Source organism: Tachypleus tridentatus, chromosome 12, assembly GCF_004210375.1.
Source record: "Tachypleus tridentatus isolate NWPU-2018 chromosome 12, ASM421037v1, whole genome shotgun sequence".
Taxonomy (NCBI): Eukaryota; Metazoa; Arthropoda; class Merostomata; order Xiphosura; family Limulidae; genus Tachypleus; species Tachypleus tridentatus.
In genome coordinates, this window is record NC_134836.1 from 123,476,551 (window position 1) to 123,495,399 (window position 18,849).

General features: G+C 33.1%; 1 protein-coding gene across 1 annotated transcript in view; it reads left to right on the forward strand.

The window, feature by feature from the left end:
• LOC143235758 (protocadherin Fat 3-like) overlaps nt 1-18,849 on the forward strand; it is a 247,269-nt gene that overhangs the window by 26,430 nt on the left and 201,990 nt on the right. Inside the window, 9 exon segments of the mRNA XM_076473962.1 lie at nt 76-141; nt 3,169-3,329; nt 5,727-5,783; nt 9,563-9,658; nt 10,564-10,659; nt 10,876-10,995; nt 12,029-12,160; nt 17,147-17,246; nt 18,363-18,472. Of these exon segments, the coding sequence (XP_076330077.1) occupies nt 76-141; nt 3,169-3,329; nt 5,727-5,783; nt 9,563-9,658; nt 10,564-10,659; nt 10,876-10,995; nt 12,029-12,160; nt 17,147-17,246; nt 18,363-18,472 (938 nt within the window).

Sequence of the window (18,849 nt, forward strand, 5' to 3'; positions counted from 1 at the left end):
ACCAGAATACAAAACTACTTTATCTTATTTTAGTTTTATAAGAAACTAACATTGTTTGTCTTCTTCTTCACTTAGCTTGTCAGTTTTATCCATTAGCTGAGAACCGTCGGTTCGAGCGAGTAATTGAAAATATACCAGTAGGTAAGTAGAGTATTAAACTTTCTTTACTCATGGTGTAATTCAGTAACCTCTGTACAAATATTTTAATAAAACTAAACAGAAGGTTGTACATATAACATGCTTACACATTATATAACTTGTATATTTTACCTTCAAGGCCTACAGTAGATCGAACTGGATTAGTTAAGTCAGTGACCAGATAACCTATGTGGATCTTGTTCGATCTTTTGTCTGTTTCAGAGCAGACAACCAGAAGGTCATGTGATGGGGCCACACTTGGAATCTAACCTCTGATTCTCGGGGACCACACCTTTTTCATCCCACTGATTATTATTTAAGGGGGAAGTAAATAGTTATCGCAGTCTCGTCGGGGGGAACTTCTTCTTTGTGTCATTTCATTTAAGGGGAAGAGGGTAGTGAAGAATTTAAGGTTAAAGTAACGAATCCATTTATAATTTCACAAAAACACATACTTTATTTAATATAAATCGTTTTAAGTAAGGAATACAACGAAAACGAACTTCCACTGTAATATTTATCTTACGTGCTACAGACTGTGAAAAATAAATTATGGGATAATAAAAACGTATCTTAGTTACACGAGTCAATAAACTATTAAATGATTCCGGTTAAATATAAACAGGTTCGTTGTTAAACTGATCGTTTTAGGGTTAATATTATTTATGTGTCAATCTCTTTAATAGCCTAAAACTTTCACAGATATTTGGATAAATTCTGAGTAAATGTAGAAACTTCGTATAAACTGTAATGTAATATCTGTTCATTAAAAAGAGTTGATCATAAGTAAATATAAGTTGACATTAATAAATTTTATTTATAACACAAGTTATTTTTGTTTCACATATCCTCTAGGTAATTTTGTAATTCCAATTAAAGTTTTTCCACTAGTTATAAATGTTGGTTGTTTTTGGTTTTTTTTACTTTCCCAGAAATTGTATTAGCTATTTCCCTGAAGTTATGAGTGATATCTTTGACCAGGACGATTGTCTGAAAAAAACACAAACAAAACACGAATGTAACGACACAGAATATTCCCCTGGTTACGAATGAGCGAATGTGGAACTTGTTGAAAAAAATACATTTCAACATTTTTGCTTTACAAATCAATAGCAAAATAGATGGATAATTCGAAATAAACGAAGCCGAAAGATGAATAGATTCCTACTTTTAGATAGAAATCGAAATAAACCTAGTAATAACACCAAAATAAAAATAGTGAAAATATTTCGGGAGAAGAAGTTTGCACAGAGGGAAATCCCCGTAAACTCCTAAATTCAACACTTTATATTAGCAGGAAAGTTTCTTTCTATACAAATAAATAAACACCAAAAAATAATTCTTAAAAAGTAAGAAATGATTTCAGTTCAACATGATATTAACATGATATCTAGATTCCATTTTGAACACGTGTTATATCCATCCCTTGTACACTACTATCATGTCAGTTCAACATGATATTAACATGATATACAGATTCCATTTTGAACACGTGTTGTATCCATCCCTTGTACACTACTATCATGTCAGTTCAACATGAAATTAACATGATATACAGATTCCATTTTGAACACGTGTTGTATCCATCCCTTGTACACTACTATCATGTCAGTTCAACATGATATTAACATGATATACAGATTCCATTTTGAACACGTGTTATATCAATCCCTTGTACACTAGTATCATGTCAGTTCAACATGATATTAACATGAAATACAGATTCCATTTTGAACACGTGTCATATCCATCCCTTGTACACTAGTATCATGTCAGTTCAACATGATATTATTTATGACATATGATTCCATTTTGAACACGTGTTATATCCATCCCTTGTACACTACTATCGTGTCAGTTCTCTGTCATTATTTATCAACATATGTTTTTATGAACACGTGTTATATACATCCCTTGTACACTACTATCATGTCAGTTCAACATGATATTAACATGATATACAGATTCCATTTTGAACACGTGTTGTATCCATCCCTTGTACACTACTATCATGTCAGTTCAACATGATATTAACATGATATACAGATTCCATTTTGAACACGTGTTGTATCCATCCCTTGTACACTACTATCATGTTAGTTCAACATGATATACAGATTCCATTTTGAACACGTGTTATATCCATCCCTTGTACACTAGTATCATGTCAGTTCAACATGACATTAACATGATATACAGATTCCATTTTGAACACGTGTTATATCCATCCCTTGTACACTAGTATCATGTCAATTCAACATGATATTAACATGAAATACAGATTCCATTTTGAACACGTGTCATATCCATCCCTTGTACACTAGTATCATGTCAGTTCAACATGATATTAACATGAAATACAGATTCCATATTGAACACGTGTCATATCCATCCCTTGTACACTAGTATCATGTCAGTTCAACATGATATTAACATGATATACAGATTCCATTTTGAACACGTGTTATATCCATCCCTTGTACACTACTATCGTGTCAGTTCTCTGTCATTATTTATCAACATATGTTTTTATGAACACGTGTTATATACATCCCTTGTACACTACTATCGTGTCAGTTCTCTGTCATTATTTATCAACATATGTTTTTATGAACACGTGTTATATCCATCCCTTGTACACAACTATCGTGTCAGTTCTCTGTTATTATTTATCAACATATGTTTTTATGAACACGTGTTATATCCATCCCTTGTACACTACTTTCGTGTCAGTTCTCTGTCATTATTTATCAACATTTGTTTTTATGAACACGTGTTATATCCATCCCTTGAACACAACTATCGTGTCAGTTCTCTGTCATTATTTATCAACATATGTTTTTATGAACACGTGTTGTATCCATCCCTTGTACACTACTTTCATGTCAGTTCTCTGTCATTATTTACCAACACATTTTTATGAACATATATTTATTTGTCCATCTATCCCTCTACCTCAAGAAATAAAATAAGGTAGATGAGAATTATTCAAAGAAGTCTTCATAATTTATCTGTTTCACTTATCTTTAGATCAAGAAATTTTTCGTTTACAAGTGTTTCCAAGGTACAGTTTCAACATTGAAGCCGTAGACAACAGTCTTAGTGATGTCAAATACTTCAAGTACCAGGAGATAGACAAACATTCAGTAGCCATAAAAGTTGCCAAATCTCTGGATGAGCTGGTTGATAGGGTGAGTTTACTCTAATTGCTAAATATTTGCACAAATTATATTAACTTGTTGACAGCGTGAGTGTACTTAAGCTACAATATCTCTAGATTATCTTGTTGACAGAGTGAGTGTACTAAAGCTACAATATCTCTAGATTATCTTGTTGATAGAGTGAGTGTACTAAAGCTACAATATCTCTAGATTATCTTGTTGTCAGAGTGAGTGTACTTAAGCTACAATATCTCTAGATTATCTTGTTGACAGAGTGAGTGTACTAAATCTACAATATCTCTAGATTATCTTGTTGACAGAGTGAGTGTACTAAAACTACAATATCTCTAGATTATCTTGTTGACAGAGTGAGTTTACTAAAGCTACAATATCTCTAGATTATCTTGTTGACAGAGTGAGTGTACTAAAGCTACAATATCTCTAGATTATCTTGTTGACAGAGTGAGTGTACTTCAGCTACAATATATCTAGATTATCTTGTTGTCAGAGTGAGTGTACTTACGCTACAATATCTCTAGATTATCTTGTTGACAGAGTGAGTGTACTAAAGCTACAATATCTCTAGATTATTTTGTTGACAGAGTGAGTGTACTAAAGCTACAATATCTCTAGATTATCTTGTTGACAGAGTGAGTGTACTGAAACTACAATATCTCTAGATTACCTTGTTGACAGAGTGAGTGTACTAAAACTACAATATCTCTAGATTATCTTGTTGACAGAGTGAGTGTACTAAAGCTACAATATCTCTAGATTATCTTGTTGACAGAGTGAGTGTACTGAAACTACAATATCTCTAGATTACCTTGTTGACAGAGTGAGTGTACTAAAGCTACAATATCTCTAGATTATCTTGTTGACAGAGTGAGTGTACTGAAACTAAAATATCTCTAGATTACCTTGTTGACAGAGTGAGTGTACTAAAACTACAATATCTCTAGATTATCTTGTTGACAGAGTGAGTGTACTAAAACTACAATATCTCTAGATTATCTTGTTGACAGAGTGAGTGCAGTAAAACTACAATATAGTTACATTATTTTCACCATCAATGCGGATAAAACATTTATAATAGTTAATATGTAAGATGAGAAATCTGTAGTTCTATTATGAGGTAATCTAGCCTAGCTCTCACTAATTTTAAACTCCTAAGTTAGAGCGAAGACATCTATCCAACAACTTTTAAAATTTTCTTGTCCTAAACAGTGGATTATTGAAAGGTAGACATATAGCAATGGGACTCGAACCATTAACCTTCTGTTGCGCAGTCTTGACACATTAACCGTTAGTCCTTGCGCGATTTTTTCGTTTCTGAAGCTTTTATTTCAAAATTTTGCCTTCGAAAATGTCATTACATTTATTGTTGCTTCGTTTTTATAGTTCTATGGAAAACTAATCGAAATTTGTAACTAGTAATGTTCCATGCCAGAAAGTAATTTGTTGTAAGTCACGTTTTTGCTCTAAACCTTAGAGTAAGTTAATCCCTCTATGATTTCTATTTGCTCATAAAGTTCTCATAATGATTACTTTCCCTCACAGCACACTTATTTTTTATGTACTCTTTTAATGTGATTCGATTCTCGCCTTTACTGCCAAGGCTAACAGTTAGTGAACGTTAGCTACCGTTTTTTTTTCTTGGCTCTCTATATTGACACACAAAGAATTAGACGCTGTTTACGTATGAACGGCAATATGTTAAAAGACAATAGCGAACATTGGTAGTCATTTATGTTACAGGCCTTGAAATGAAAGTTCAGTTTTCTTTAATACTTTCTAAGTTATTTTACACATAAAACTTTAATTATTTGTTCACGACTTTCATTTATCTGATTGTTAAAATAAAATACATAGAGGGCGTTGTAGAGCATGCGAATATATTTCAGTGTGAGGAGGTGTTAACACTCCTACGAAAAGTGGGGCCTAATAGGCCCCAGAGCAACTTGAAAGGTTATTAATATTAGGCTAATAATTTTGTATTGAAATGAAATTGCCATTTAAATCCATTAATGAATGGATTAACAAGATTCCCACTGTTCCTATCTACTATCTATCGAAACCACAGCCAGGGGAACGGGCTTGGAGAAATCAGGACTAGAAACGTCTTTTCGTAGGAGTGTTAAGTTTTCTGAATATAAAACGTGAATTATCATAGTTTAACCTCCATGCTCGCCAACAATTGAAGTTTATGGAGAACAAACTTGTATACTTTTATCTGTTGTTGTTGTGAACCACTTTACACCAATAACGCCTTCATTGGGAGAACATTAATATGTTTGTGTGATTTATTTATATATTCGATAGTTATTTATCTGCATACCAGACGGCGCCATTTGACTAAAAATGAAACTTTTTTTTTTTTTTACAGGCTAGAGAACTTATCAATATTTAATTATGTTTTTGTTACAGAGACAGCCACGGAGCGTTCTTAAATTCAAGTTGAAATGTAGAGGTGACAGTAGAACGGTGAGTTGGATTTCTAATCCACCTTTAACAACTCCCTAGGCCTGAAGACATGGCTTATGGATACAGGAATAACTAATAAGAAATAATACAAAATTCCTAAGTAGAAGATTAAATAGTAAAACGAACATAGATTTTATAATACGATTTTAATTGAATATTCACAGTACGTTTTAGTTTATCTTCTATTGTTGTTGTTGTTTTGAATTAAGCACAAAGCTACACAATGGGCTATCTGTGCTCTGCCCACCACGGGTATCGAAACCCGGTTTTTAGCGTTATAAGTCCGCAGACATACCGCTGAGCCACTGGGGGGCATCTTCCATTGAAGATCATGTTATGAGCTGTATAAGTCGTCTTTCTTTAAAGATGGCGCTCAGTCAGCCATCTTCTTTTGTTCAGAAAGGGTTTTGTTTTATATCTAATGGAAATTTGTTAACAATTTCTTCTTTTAAAGATGACATATTCTACATTTTATGCCCTTAAAAAGACATCTTTTACGTTTTATGTCTTTAAGAAGACGTCTACGTGTTACGTCCTTAAGAAACGTCTACGTTTTAAGCAAAACTATTTAATTTTAACCACATGTTATGCAATTTTCTCAGTGTTTTAAGATGGGTAAAATGTTTTTGTTGCTGCGTGTAGTTCTGTATGTAGCCACACAAGGGGCTATCTGTGCATTGCCCATCACGATTATCGAAAACCGGTTTCCACTGTTGTAAGTCCGCAGACATACCACTGTGCCACTGGGTGACAGTGTAAAAAGTAGGTTCATTATAATATCAGGTCATCCCTCAAGTCATGTCCGATTTTATGTTCAGAGAAAGAGAAAGGATTTCAAACACTTTTAATGTTATTTAATCAGTAGTGTATGTTCCATTATTATTAATTACTTCCTGCCAACGATTCACAAACTTCTGAATGTCACTTCTATAAAATTCTTGGGGTTTGGAGGAAAAGAATGTAGAGATGGTAGTTTTGACATCTTCATGTGTTCCAAGCTGTTTACCATCAAGATAGTTCTGTAAACTTCACAATAGATGATAATCAGATGGGACAAGATCTGGAGAATAAGGAGGATATGGAGGTCTTCCCAATTTATATCTTCAATCTTTGCAGATGAGACCTTGCTGTATGGGGCTATACATTATCCTGGTGTAACACAACATACTGTATGGGGCTGTACATTATCCTGGTGTAACACAACATACTGTATGGGGCCGTGCATTATCCTGGAGTAACACAACATGCTGTATGGGGCTGTACATTATCCTGGTGTAACACAACATGCTGTATGGGGCTGTGAATTATCCTGGTGTAACACAACATACTGTATGGGGCTGTACATTATCCTGGTGTAACACAACATGCTGTATGGGGCTGTACATTATCCTGGTGTAACACAACATATTATATGGGGCCGTGCATTATCCTGGTGTAACACAACACCTTAACGATTGATCAAAGTAGGTCTCTTTCCTTTCAGTGCAACATTGACGCGCTCTGACTGTTGACAATAGAAGTCTGATGTAATCGTTATATTGAGTGTTAGCAACTCAAAGTGGATCATACCAACAATATCCCACCAAGTGCTTAACAAGACTTTCCTAGGGTGGAGGTCCATTTTGGACTGTGCTTTAACCAGTTTACCTGCACTGATCCATTGTCTGCGGTGCTTAACATTTTTATAAAATATCGATTTTCATCTCCAGTCACTAACCTGCCCAAAAAAGGTGAGTTACGTTCACGAGAGTGCAGAGAATTGCAAGTTGTCCACTCTTGCTCGTAGGTTGGCTTCTGTCAAATCATGGAGAACCCATTTTCCAAGTTTCGACCTCTTCCCAAACTGTTTCAGATGACAATGAACTGTTGAATGAGTTGAATTAAGTTTCTAGTTCTTCAACTGTTACAACACAATCTTCATCAAGTGTAGCCAGCAGCAAGTCATCACTAAACTCAACAGGATGATCTGGACATGGTGCTGTGGTCACCTGATCTGAACTTCTGGAACCACCTAAAACATTTACTTTCACTGAAAGACTCCGCACCATAAACATCTTGAATGTTTAATGTAGTTTCTGCTGCATTATTGCCTTTTAGAAACTAATAAAACATTATATACCTAATGTGTTCCTCAGACACATCCATCTTCATAAGGGTTTATTTGATTAAAGATCTGATAAACTGGAGTTGGGTTACTTTGTTTTATTTGTCTGAACATTTTTATACATGCCCTACTAAATATTTTAGTCATTAAAGCTTTCTACAAAGATATAAATGATGATGCACTTTGTGTATTAAATTTTCGGACATTACTTATGGGATGACCTGATAATTATTACATTAATCATAGGTTTATCATTGCAATTGCTACGCTAATGGTAGGTTCATTACTATAATTATTACATTAATTGTAGGTTTATCATTACAATTGTTACGCTAATCGTAGGTTCATTACTATAATTATTACATTAATTATAGGTTTATCATTACAATTGTTACGCTAATCGTAGGTTCATTACTATAATTATTACATTAATCATAGGTTTATCATTACAATTGTTACGCTAATCGTAGGTTCATTACTATAATTATTACATTAATCATAGGTTTATCATTACAATTGCTACGCTAATCGTAGGTTCATTACTATAATTATTACATTAATCATAGGTTTATCATTACAATTGCTACGCTAATCGTAGGTTCATTACTATAATTATTACATTAATCATAGGTTTATCATTACAATTGCTACGCTAATCGTAGGTTCATTACTATAATTATTACATTAATCATAGATTTATCATTACAATTGCTACGCTAATTGTAGGTTTATTACTATAATTATTACATTAATCATAGGTTTATCATTACAATTGTTACGCTAATCGTAGGTTCATTACTATAATTATTACATTAATTATAGGTTTATCATTACAATTGTTACGCTAATCGTAGGTTCATTACTATAATTATTACATTAATCATAGGTTTATCATTACAATTGCTACGCTAATCGTAGGTTCATTACTATATTTATTGCATTAATCATAGGTTTATCATTACAATTGTTACGCTAATCGTAGGTTCATTACTATAATTATTGCATTAATCATAGGTTTATCATTACAATTGTTACGCTAATCGTAGGTTTATTACTATAATTATTACATTAATCATAGGTTTATCATTACAATTGCTACGCTAATCGTAGGTTTATTACTATATTTATTGCATTAATCATAGGTTTATCATTACAATTGTTACGCTATAGGTTCATTACTATAATTATTACATTAATTGTAGGTTTATCATTCAATTGTTACGCTAATCGTAGGTTTATTACTATATTTATTGCACTAATCATAGGTTTATCATTACAATTGTTACGCTAATCGTAGGTTCATTACTATAATTATTACATTAATCATAGGTTTATCATTACAATTGTTATGCTAATCGTAGGTTCATTACTATAATTATTGCTTAATCTGAAAACTCCCCTTCATTACTATTTTCCACTTTTGTCCCCCCCCCCCCATCCGTGGGACAGCAGTACGTCTACTGTTTTACAACGCTAAAGTCCAGTGTTAGATTTCCCACGGTGTACATAGCAGATAGCCTACTGAGAATTTGTTCTAACACATACTTTTTGTGTATTTTTTTCAGAATACATTTATTTATTTTGCCCCATTTTTAGGTATGAGTTCTTTCTCTTGTATTTGTTTAATTTTTTTTCTTTTTAAAATAAACACTGATATATTTATTGTTCGGTGTAGGATGAAGTGTTCTTACCTGTCACAGTATACATAGAAGATATCAATGACCACGCCCCACAGTTCCAAAACACGCCCTATCATCTGGCCGTCGACGAGGTAATGGATATTTGTTATCTTGGCTAATTACGTAACTCGACAGGTCAGTATTTTAAATCATACGTAATCATGTAACTGAATCGTATCATATTCCAAGTATACAATATTGTACCCAAATAAAGGACATATGGTTTTATTTTTTTATATTTATATTTTCCCATATGTATTCTTTAACCCTATATGTACCATGTCCGAATCTTTAGGAAATTTATGTAGTTTTGTAGGTCAGAGGTCTGTCCTCGATATACTGTTTTGATTTATAGTCTTGAAGTGAAAGTCTGTTAATTCTACAGAGGACAAGAATGACTATGATAATTCTACAGAGGACAAGAATGACTATGATAATTCTACAGTGGACAAGAATGACTATGATAATTCTACAGTGGACAAGAATGACTATGATAATTCTACAGAGGACAAGAATGACTATGATAATTCCACAGAGGACAAGAATGACTATGATAATTCTACAGAGGACAAGAATGACTATGATAATTATACAGTGGACAAGAATTACTATGACAATTCTACATTGGACAAGAATGACTATGATAATTCTACAGAGGACAAGAATGACTATGATAATTCTACAGTGGACAAGAATGACTATGATAATTCTACAGTGGACAAGAATGACTATGATAAATTCTACAGAGGACAAGAATGACTATGATAATCCTACAGTGGACAAGAATGACTATGATAATTCTACAGTGGACAAGAATGACTATGATAATTCTACAGTGGACAAGAATGACAATGACAATTCTACAGTGGACAATAATGACTATGAGAATTCTACAGTGGACAAGAATGACTATGATAATTCTACAGTGAATAAGAATGACTATGATAATTCTACAGTGGACAAGAATGACTACTTTTTCTTCTTAAATTTATTGCAGCTGACTCCTGTTGGACTCACGATTTTCCGGGGAATTAATGCTCTAGATCGCGATAAACCCAATACCGCCAACTCTGACGTCACATATTCCATCGTGGTAAGTTGACAACAGTCACTATATATATTCATGTAGAGGATTCTTTTAAATAAAATGTGTTTTACATAAATTTCAACTTTTCATCAGTATTATGTACTCATGTACGCCGTATTACAAAACAAGTGAATACTAAGGTGGTTCTGGTTTCCTTTCTTTTTGTTTAGAAATATAAGAAATTAATATAATTTTCCAAACCTTTCGCTATTTGTTAAACAGGGAGGAAACGAAGACAACACTTTCGTTCTCTCAGACCCGATAGAGGGCGCTCTGATGGTGAACAAACCTCTGGATTTTGATCACGGGATTCGAGGGTTTGAGCTACAAGTTCAGGCTACGGTAAGCATCCGGGTTATTCGTTAAGTTAACACGAAAGGATCCACGTTCACGTCACGAGGATAGTTTACAAAACTGACGTTTTTTGTGAACTTAATTTCAAGTACTTTCTTCTTGTTTTCTTTTAGAACAGACGAAACCTTTCTGTTCCGCATATAAACAAAAACACAACAGCGCTAGACCTCCAAATAATAAACACATTAGTGTGTTATTAATATTTCTTAAAACAGAACCAAAGAAAGAGCGATCACTAGACCCTTTATAAAATGTTTTATGTGAACATGTATTTTTTAGACTATTGCTTACGAGGGTTAATCAAAATTATTTGGAATTTCTAGTGTGATTTCCGATACATTTATTAGTAATCACTCATTTTCAGCTGAAAAACAAAATAATTATTATTTTGATATTTTCACCACACGTTAGATTTAGGCTGTATTCACGCTGGAACCAAGAGTAGTTTGGAACTTACTAAACTTCTACAAAAAAATTAAAAAAATACAACTGTCTCTTTCAGTTATGTATATACAGACTTTTGGTAAACATAACACCTTAATGGTTCGTTTTTCTGGGGGAGAGGGGAAAAATAATGACTCGAAGGGGGGTTAGGGGGTTAATATATCAAAAACTTAGTGGGCTGGGGGGTTAGTATATCAAAAACTTAATGGGTTAGGGGGATAGTATATCAAAAACTTAATGGGTTAGTATATCAAAAACTTAATGGGTTAGTATATCAAAAACTTAATGGGTTAGTATATCAAAAACTTAATATTCCAAATTTTATACAATTTCGAAGTCTACGTTCGAGTGAGGTCCAGTTTAACCAACGCTAGGTTATCATAATTCCACTTTTTATCACTAACCCTGAACACAAGTGAACCAAACAGAGATGAGCTGGACCTACATCACAGTGGGAAGTACCAACCACGTTGTTGGTGTGGGCGTACTTTATGGTCACTATAATGAGAGGTCATTATGTTATTGAGAGGCCAGTGTTCACGGATAGAAACAACTAAAAATTCCTTTGTGTTTTTAGGATCACGGGAGTCCTCAGAGCTTAAGTTCAGTGACATCTGTGACTATAAAGGTTAAGGATGCTGATGACCAGAATCCGGCATTCACACACAAGTCCTACACAGCTCACGTGATAGAAACCAGAGTTATAACTGTAAGAATAATTCTGTTGAACTTTTTATAACATTAAACCAAATTACAACTTTAAAATTTTATTTCTGTGCCAATTTTTGTTAATCGAGGCCCAAGATATAATATTAAGTTACATTAATTACAATATATAATATTAACTTACATTAATTTTACATTAATTACAAGATATAATATTAACTTACATTAATTTTACATTAATTACAAGATATAATATTAACTTACATTAATTTTACATTAATTACAAGATATAATATTAACTGACATTAATTTTACATTAATTACAAGATATAATATTAACTGACATTAATTTTACATTAATTACAAGATATAATATTAACTTACATTAATTTTACATTTATTACAAGATATAATATTAACTTACATTAATTTTACATTAATTGCAAGATATAATATTAATTTACATTAATTTTACATTAATTACAAGATATAATATTAACTTACATTAACTTACATTAATTACAAGATATAATATCAACTTACATTAATTTTACATTAATTACAAGATATAATATTAACTTACATTAATTTTACATTAATTACAAGATATAATATTAACTTACATTAATTTTACATTAATTACAAGATATAATATTAACTTATATTAATTTTACATTAATTACAAGATATAATATTAACTGACATTAATTTTACATTAATTACAAGATATAATATTAACTGACATTAATTTTACATTAATTACAAGATATAATATTAACTGACATTAATTTTACATTAATTACAAGATATAATATTAACTGACATTAATTTTACATTAATTACAAGATATAATATTAACTTACATTAATTTTACATTTATTACAAGATATAATATTAACTTACATTAATTTTACATTAATTGCAAGATATAATATTAATTTACATTAATTTTACATTAATTACAAGATATAATATTAACTTACATTAACTTACATTAATTACAAGATATAATATCAACTTACATTAATTTTACATTAATTACAAGATATAATATTAACTTACATTAATTTTACATTAATTACAAGATATAATATTAACTTATATTAATTTTACATTAATTACAAGATATAATATTAACTGACATTAATTTTACATTAATTACAAGATATAATATTAACTGACATTAATTACAAGATATAATATTAACTTACATTAATTTTACATTAATTACAAGATATAATATTAACTTACATTAATTACAAGATATAATATTAACTTACATTAATTAAAAGATATAATATTAACTTACATTAATTTTACATTAATTACAAGATATAATATTAACTTACATTAATTACAAGATATAATATTAACTTACATTAATTACAAGATATAATATTAACTTACATTAATTACAAGATATAATATTAACTTACATTAATTACAAGATATAATATTAACTTACATTAATTTTACATTAATTACAAGATATAATATTAACTTACATTAACTTACATTAATTACAAGACATAATATTAATTTACATTAATTTTACATTAATTACAAGATATAATATTAACTTACATTAATTACAAGATATAATATTAACTTACATTAATTTTACATTAATTACAAGATATAATATTAACTTACATTAATTACAAGATATAATATTAACTTACATTAATTACAAGATATAATATTAACTTACATTAATTTTAGATTAATTACAAGATATAATATTAACTTACATTAATTACAAGATATAATATTAACTTACATTAATTTTACATTAATTACAAGATATAATATTAACTGACATTAATTTTACATTATATTTGTCAAAATGTGTAAATCTCTCGAGTATGCACTACAAATGACAATAAAAGATCTGTACAAGTGTGTTACATTTGCTTCGGTGACCGTGTTTACGCAACTCTGAAACTCTGTACAATTTATTTTGGATTTGTTTTGGAATTTCACGCAAAGCTACATGAGGGCTCTCAGCGTTAGCCGTCCTTAACTTACCAGTGCAAGGTTAGACGGGAAGACAGCTAGTTTACATCACTCATTGCCACCTCTTGGGCCACTCATTTACCGAGAAATAGTGAGATTGACCATCACAATATAACGTTCCCACGGTTGAAAAGGCCAGCATCTTTGATGGGAAAGGGAGATTCGAATTTGCGACCCTCAGATTGCGAGTCGAGCGCCCTAACCACCTGGCCATACCGAACCTGTATAATTTAGTAAACACATATTAAGAATAATAGTAGTACAGTGGTACTTCGGTTCTCGAACGATTCCCTTCTCGAACAATTCGGTTTTCGAACATATTGTTTGAGAAAAGAATGTCTCGGTTGCCGAACATAAACTCGGTTCCCAAACCAAGCTGTCGTAGCTCGAACCCCCGAAATAACCCGACTGATGAACCGAACGACCCTTCGACCATTTTCGGCCCACGCCAAGCTTGCCCAAAACATTTTACCCGCACCTGTCGCTCAGTCCACACCCCCGCTAAAATCTGATGTGAACGTTCTCGTTTTTCTTTTTGTTTTTCTAAATATTCTGATTAAATAAGCCACCATGGGGTTAAAGAAGGATAATGAAAGCAGCAAACTAAAAAGAAAAGTTGTTAGAGCCACAGTAGAGGTGAAAAAAGATCTCATAGCGAAGTATGAGAGTGGTGTTCGCGTGTCTGACCTTGGTACACAGTTTGGTATGGGAAGTCTACAGTCTGCACCATACTGAAAAATAAAGAGGTCATCAAAGGAGCTGATGTTGTAAAAAGAGTGACAGTGCTTACGAAACAAAGATCACAAACAATGGAAGAGGTGGAAAAACTGTTGTTGATTTGGGATAGCTGGTGATAGCATTTCTGAGACCATCATTTATGAGAAAGCAAAGCAGTTGCATGCTGACCTCCTTAGAAACACCCCTGGAACGAGTGCTGATACAAGTGATGCTTTTAAGGCTAGTAGGGGGTGATTTGAAAAATTTAGGAAGAGAAGTGGCATACATAGTGTGGTGAGACATAGGGAGGGTGCCAGTTCTAACAAAGACGCTGCTGATAAATTTGTTAGGGAATTTAAGGACTATGTAGAAGCTGAGGGTTTTATTCCCCAACAAGTGTTCAACTGTGATGAAACAGGCCTCTTTTGGAAGAAAATACCAAAGAGGACCACATCACCAAGGAGGAGAAATCACTGCTAGGACACAAGCCAATGAAGGACAGGCTAACTCTATTGTTATGTAGTAATGCAAGTGGGGACTTAAAACTTAAACCTTTGCTTGTGTACCATTCTGAGAACCCGAGGGTTTTTAAGAAAACAATGTCCTGAAAAGTAAACTAAATGTCATGTGGAGGGCTAATAGTAAAGCATGAGTAACCAGGCAAGTTTTTTATGGAGTGGGTCCATGAAGTGTTTGCCCCAAGTGTAAAGAATTACCTCACGTAAAAACAGTTGCCACTCAAGGCCCTTCTTGTGATGGACAATGCACCTGCTCACCCACCAAACTTGAAGGACGGGTTGGTGGACGGATACAGTTTAATTACGGTGAAGCTCTTGCCCCCTAACACGACTCCTCTCATTCAGCCCATGAACCAGCAGGTCATATCGAACTTTAAGAAACTCTACACCAAAGCACTGTTTCAAAGGTGCTTTGAAGTGACCTCTGACACAGAATTAACCCTCAGAGAGTTCTGGAAAATAACTTTAATATCCTTCATTGCTTGAGGATCATAGATTAAGCCTGGAGGGAAGTGTCTTTGAGGACCATGAACTCAGCTTGGAAGAAATTGTGGCCAGACTCAGTAGCAGATAGAGACTTTGAAGTCTTTGAGACTTAGCCTGTTGTTAAGGATATTGTCTCACTAGACAAGTGTATGAGCTTGAATGTGAGTGGTGATGATGTGGAGGTGTTGGTGGAAGACCACAACACTGAGCTCACCACGGAAGAACTCCAAGACCTTCAGAAGGAACAGCAACAGAAGGCAACTGAGGAAGTGTCTTAAGATGAGGAGGAGGGAAGGGAGGATGTTCCTAGTTCACTAATCAAGGAAATGTGTGGAAAATGGGGAGAGTTACAAAGTTTTGTGGAAAAATTTCACCCTGACAAAGCTGTAGCAAACTGCAGCATAAACCTTTTCAATAACAATACCATGTCTTACTTCAGAAACATTTTAAAATGCAGGCAGAAACAAACCTCATTAGACAAGTTTTTAGTGAGAAATAGATCCAGTGAATCTCAAGCAGGTTGTAGCGGTGCAAAGAGACAGAAAAGAGAAAGAACCCCAGAAGGGGAGCTATCTGACGTTTTTATGGAAGGTGACTCCCCTTCCAAACAATAATAACCCTTCTACTCTCCACGTTTCTTTCCATCTTTCACTTACACCATCAGCTTTCCTCAGCACAGGTATAGTGCAGTTAAATTTTCATTTATTGTTTTTTATTGTGTTTATAGTTTCTGTGGTTGACATGTAAGTATTATTATACAGGTATAAATAAGAAATATTTTTACTTAAAATGTTTCATAATGCGTAATTTTTGGAGGTCTATAACGGATTAATTTAATTTACAGTATTTCTTATGGGAAAAATTGATTCGGTTTTTGAACAGCCTTCTGGAATGGATTAAGTTCGAGAACCGAGTTACCACTGTATTCTCTTCATTGTGAAAATCTAAATTCATCTTAGGTTCAGAGTTTTAAAACAAAAGTCCAATTAGGTACCAGAAAGTATATTTTTATTTATATCTTGCACGAATGCTGACTTAAGTTGTAAGTTATGATGTTTACTAAAAGATTAAAGACTTTTGAGACTAGAAAAGAAAACTTCAAAGTCCTTGTTGATGAATTTTGGCGAATCTTCAGGCCTAAATACTATGTGTCAAAACAAATGTGTTGTAGATGAAATATCACTATTTAAATTAAACTTTAAAAGTTTAGTGAAATTGAATATTTCATGCAAATGCTTTTTCTGAAAGCGTCACACTGAAGGCAGATTAATTTAAGATGTATTTCAATGTAGGGCGCCACCATACGGCAGAAAGTAGAAGTAGATCCTCCGATTCACGCCAGTGACTTAGACACTGATATAAAAGCTCCTCTTCAGTACAAGATAGTTCTAGGTGAGTTATATTTGTTAGTAATTAAATATTCACTACTTATCAATGGCAGATAAATTAAAGATGGCGGTTATTTACGAGGTTGTTATATTTAATATTAATGCATGAGGACTATCTGCACTGGCCGTCCATAATTTACTAGTGTAAGACTAGATAGAAGGCATCTAGTCATCATCACCCACCGTCAACTCTTGGGCTACAAGTTTACCAACAAATTGTGGGATTGACCGTATTATTGCAACATAGATTACGAGTCCCGCGCCCTAATCACCTGTCCATGCCGGGGTTTTAATTGTTGGAAATAAGTTCTGTTGTAGGTATGAATTTTGTAGAATTAAGTTACAACCAACGGTTGCTGTGAGGTCATATTGGTCAAAATAAACGAGATCTATAACGTACTTTTACAAAGTGTCCAAAAAATCTGGAACTATAGGTAGTTCAACGAGGCCTAGTATGGCCAGGTGATTAGGGCGCTCGACTCACAATATCAGGGTCATGGGTGCGAATCCCTATCCTACCGAACATGATCGCCCTTTTAGTCGTTAGAGCATTTAAAATGACGGGCAATCCCACTATTCGTTAATAAAAGAGTAACCCAAGAGTCGGCGAAGGATGATGATGCGTTCCTCTTGTCTTTCACTGCGAAATTTGCGACAGCTAGCGCAGATAGCTCTCGTATGGCTTTGTGCAAAGTTCAAAACATACCAAACCAAACGTTAACGAATCTTATATGCTGCCCTTGTAATTGAAACAAATTTGGAGAAGGTGTTACCGTTTTCTTTGGACACTACGAAGAATATTCGTGTCATCCATACTGCCAGTCCTCTTAAATTTAGCCAGCAACTTTCTACCAGCACTGTGAGTGGTGGTGTTGTTTAACTCTGAATGGCGTGCTTAAAATTTCTCAGCAGCCTTCCGCAGGCACGAGCCTTCTCTGCCAGACAACAGGATTAACTCAATCTAATCAGTGACGTATCATAAATTAAGATAAGCTGTAAACCAGCTGATGATAAAAACAAATAAACTGGTCACACTAATATTTTACCGAACGCAATCTGTTTGTGGTTGTGATGTTTACTTCTAGTTATAAAACCTATATTTTTCTTTTTTGTGCTATAGGGAACGATAATGATTTCTTTGACATTGAAACAGAAACAGCAGATTTGTTTCTAATTAAAGAAATTGACCTAGAAAACCTCACCAGTCCTGTTATCAACCTTACACTGCAGGCAAGTGTTTTGTATTTTTAATGTAAAGTCCAGTTTTATTGTACAAATACTGTGATACTAAAGATAGAGCTAGTTGGATTGGCTGTAATGATAAAATGACGTTTATTTCTTATTTGTCCCATACTGCGATGTTAAAAAGGGGTCTACTTTTTTATTGGTCCATCGTTGTGATATAAAAATGCAATTAATTTCATTGGTCAGGTACTGTGGTGTTGAAGATACGTGTAAGCGCAATTACTCCTCTATTATATGTTGAAGATACGCCTAGTTTTATTGGTCTAATGCCATGATGTGGAAGAAACGCCTAATTTTATTGGTCCGGTGCAGTAATACAATAGATACACCTAATTTTATTGGTCCAGTGCAATAATACAATA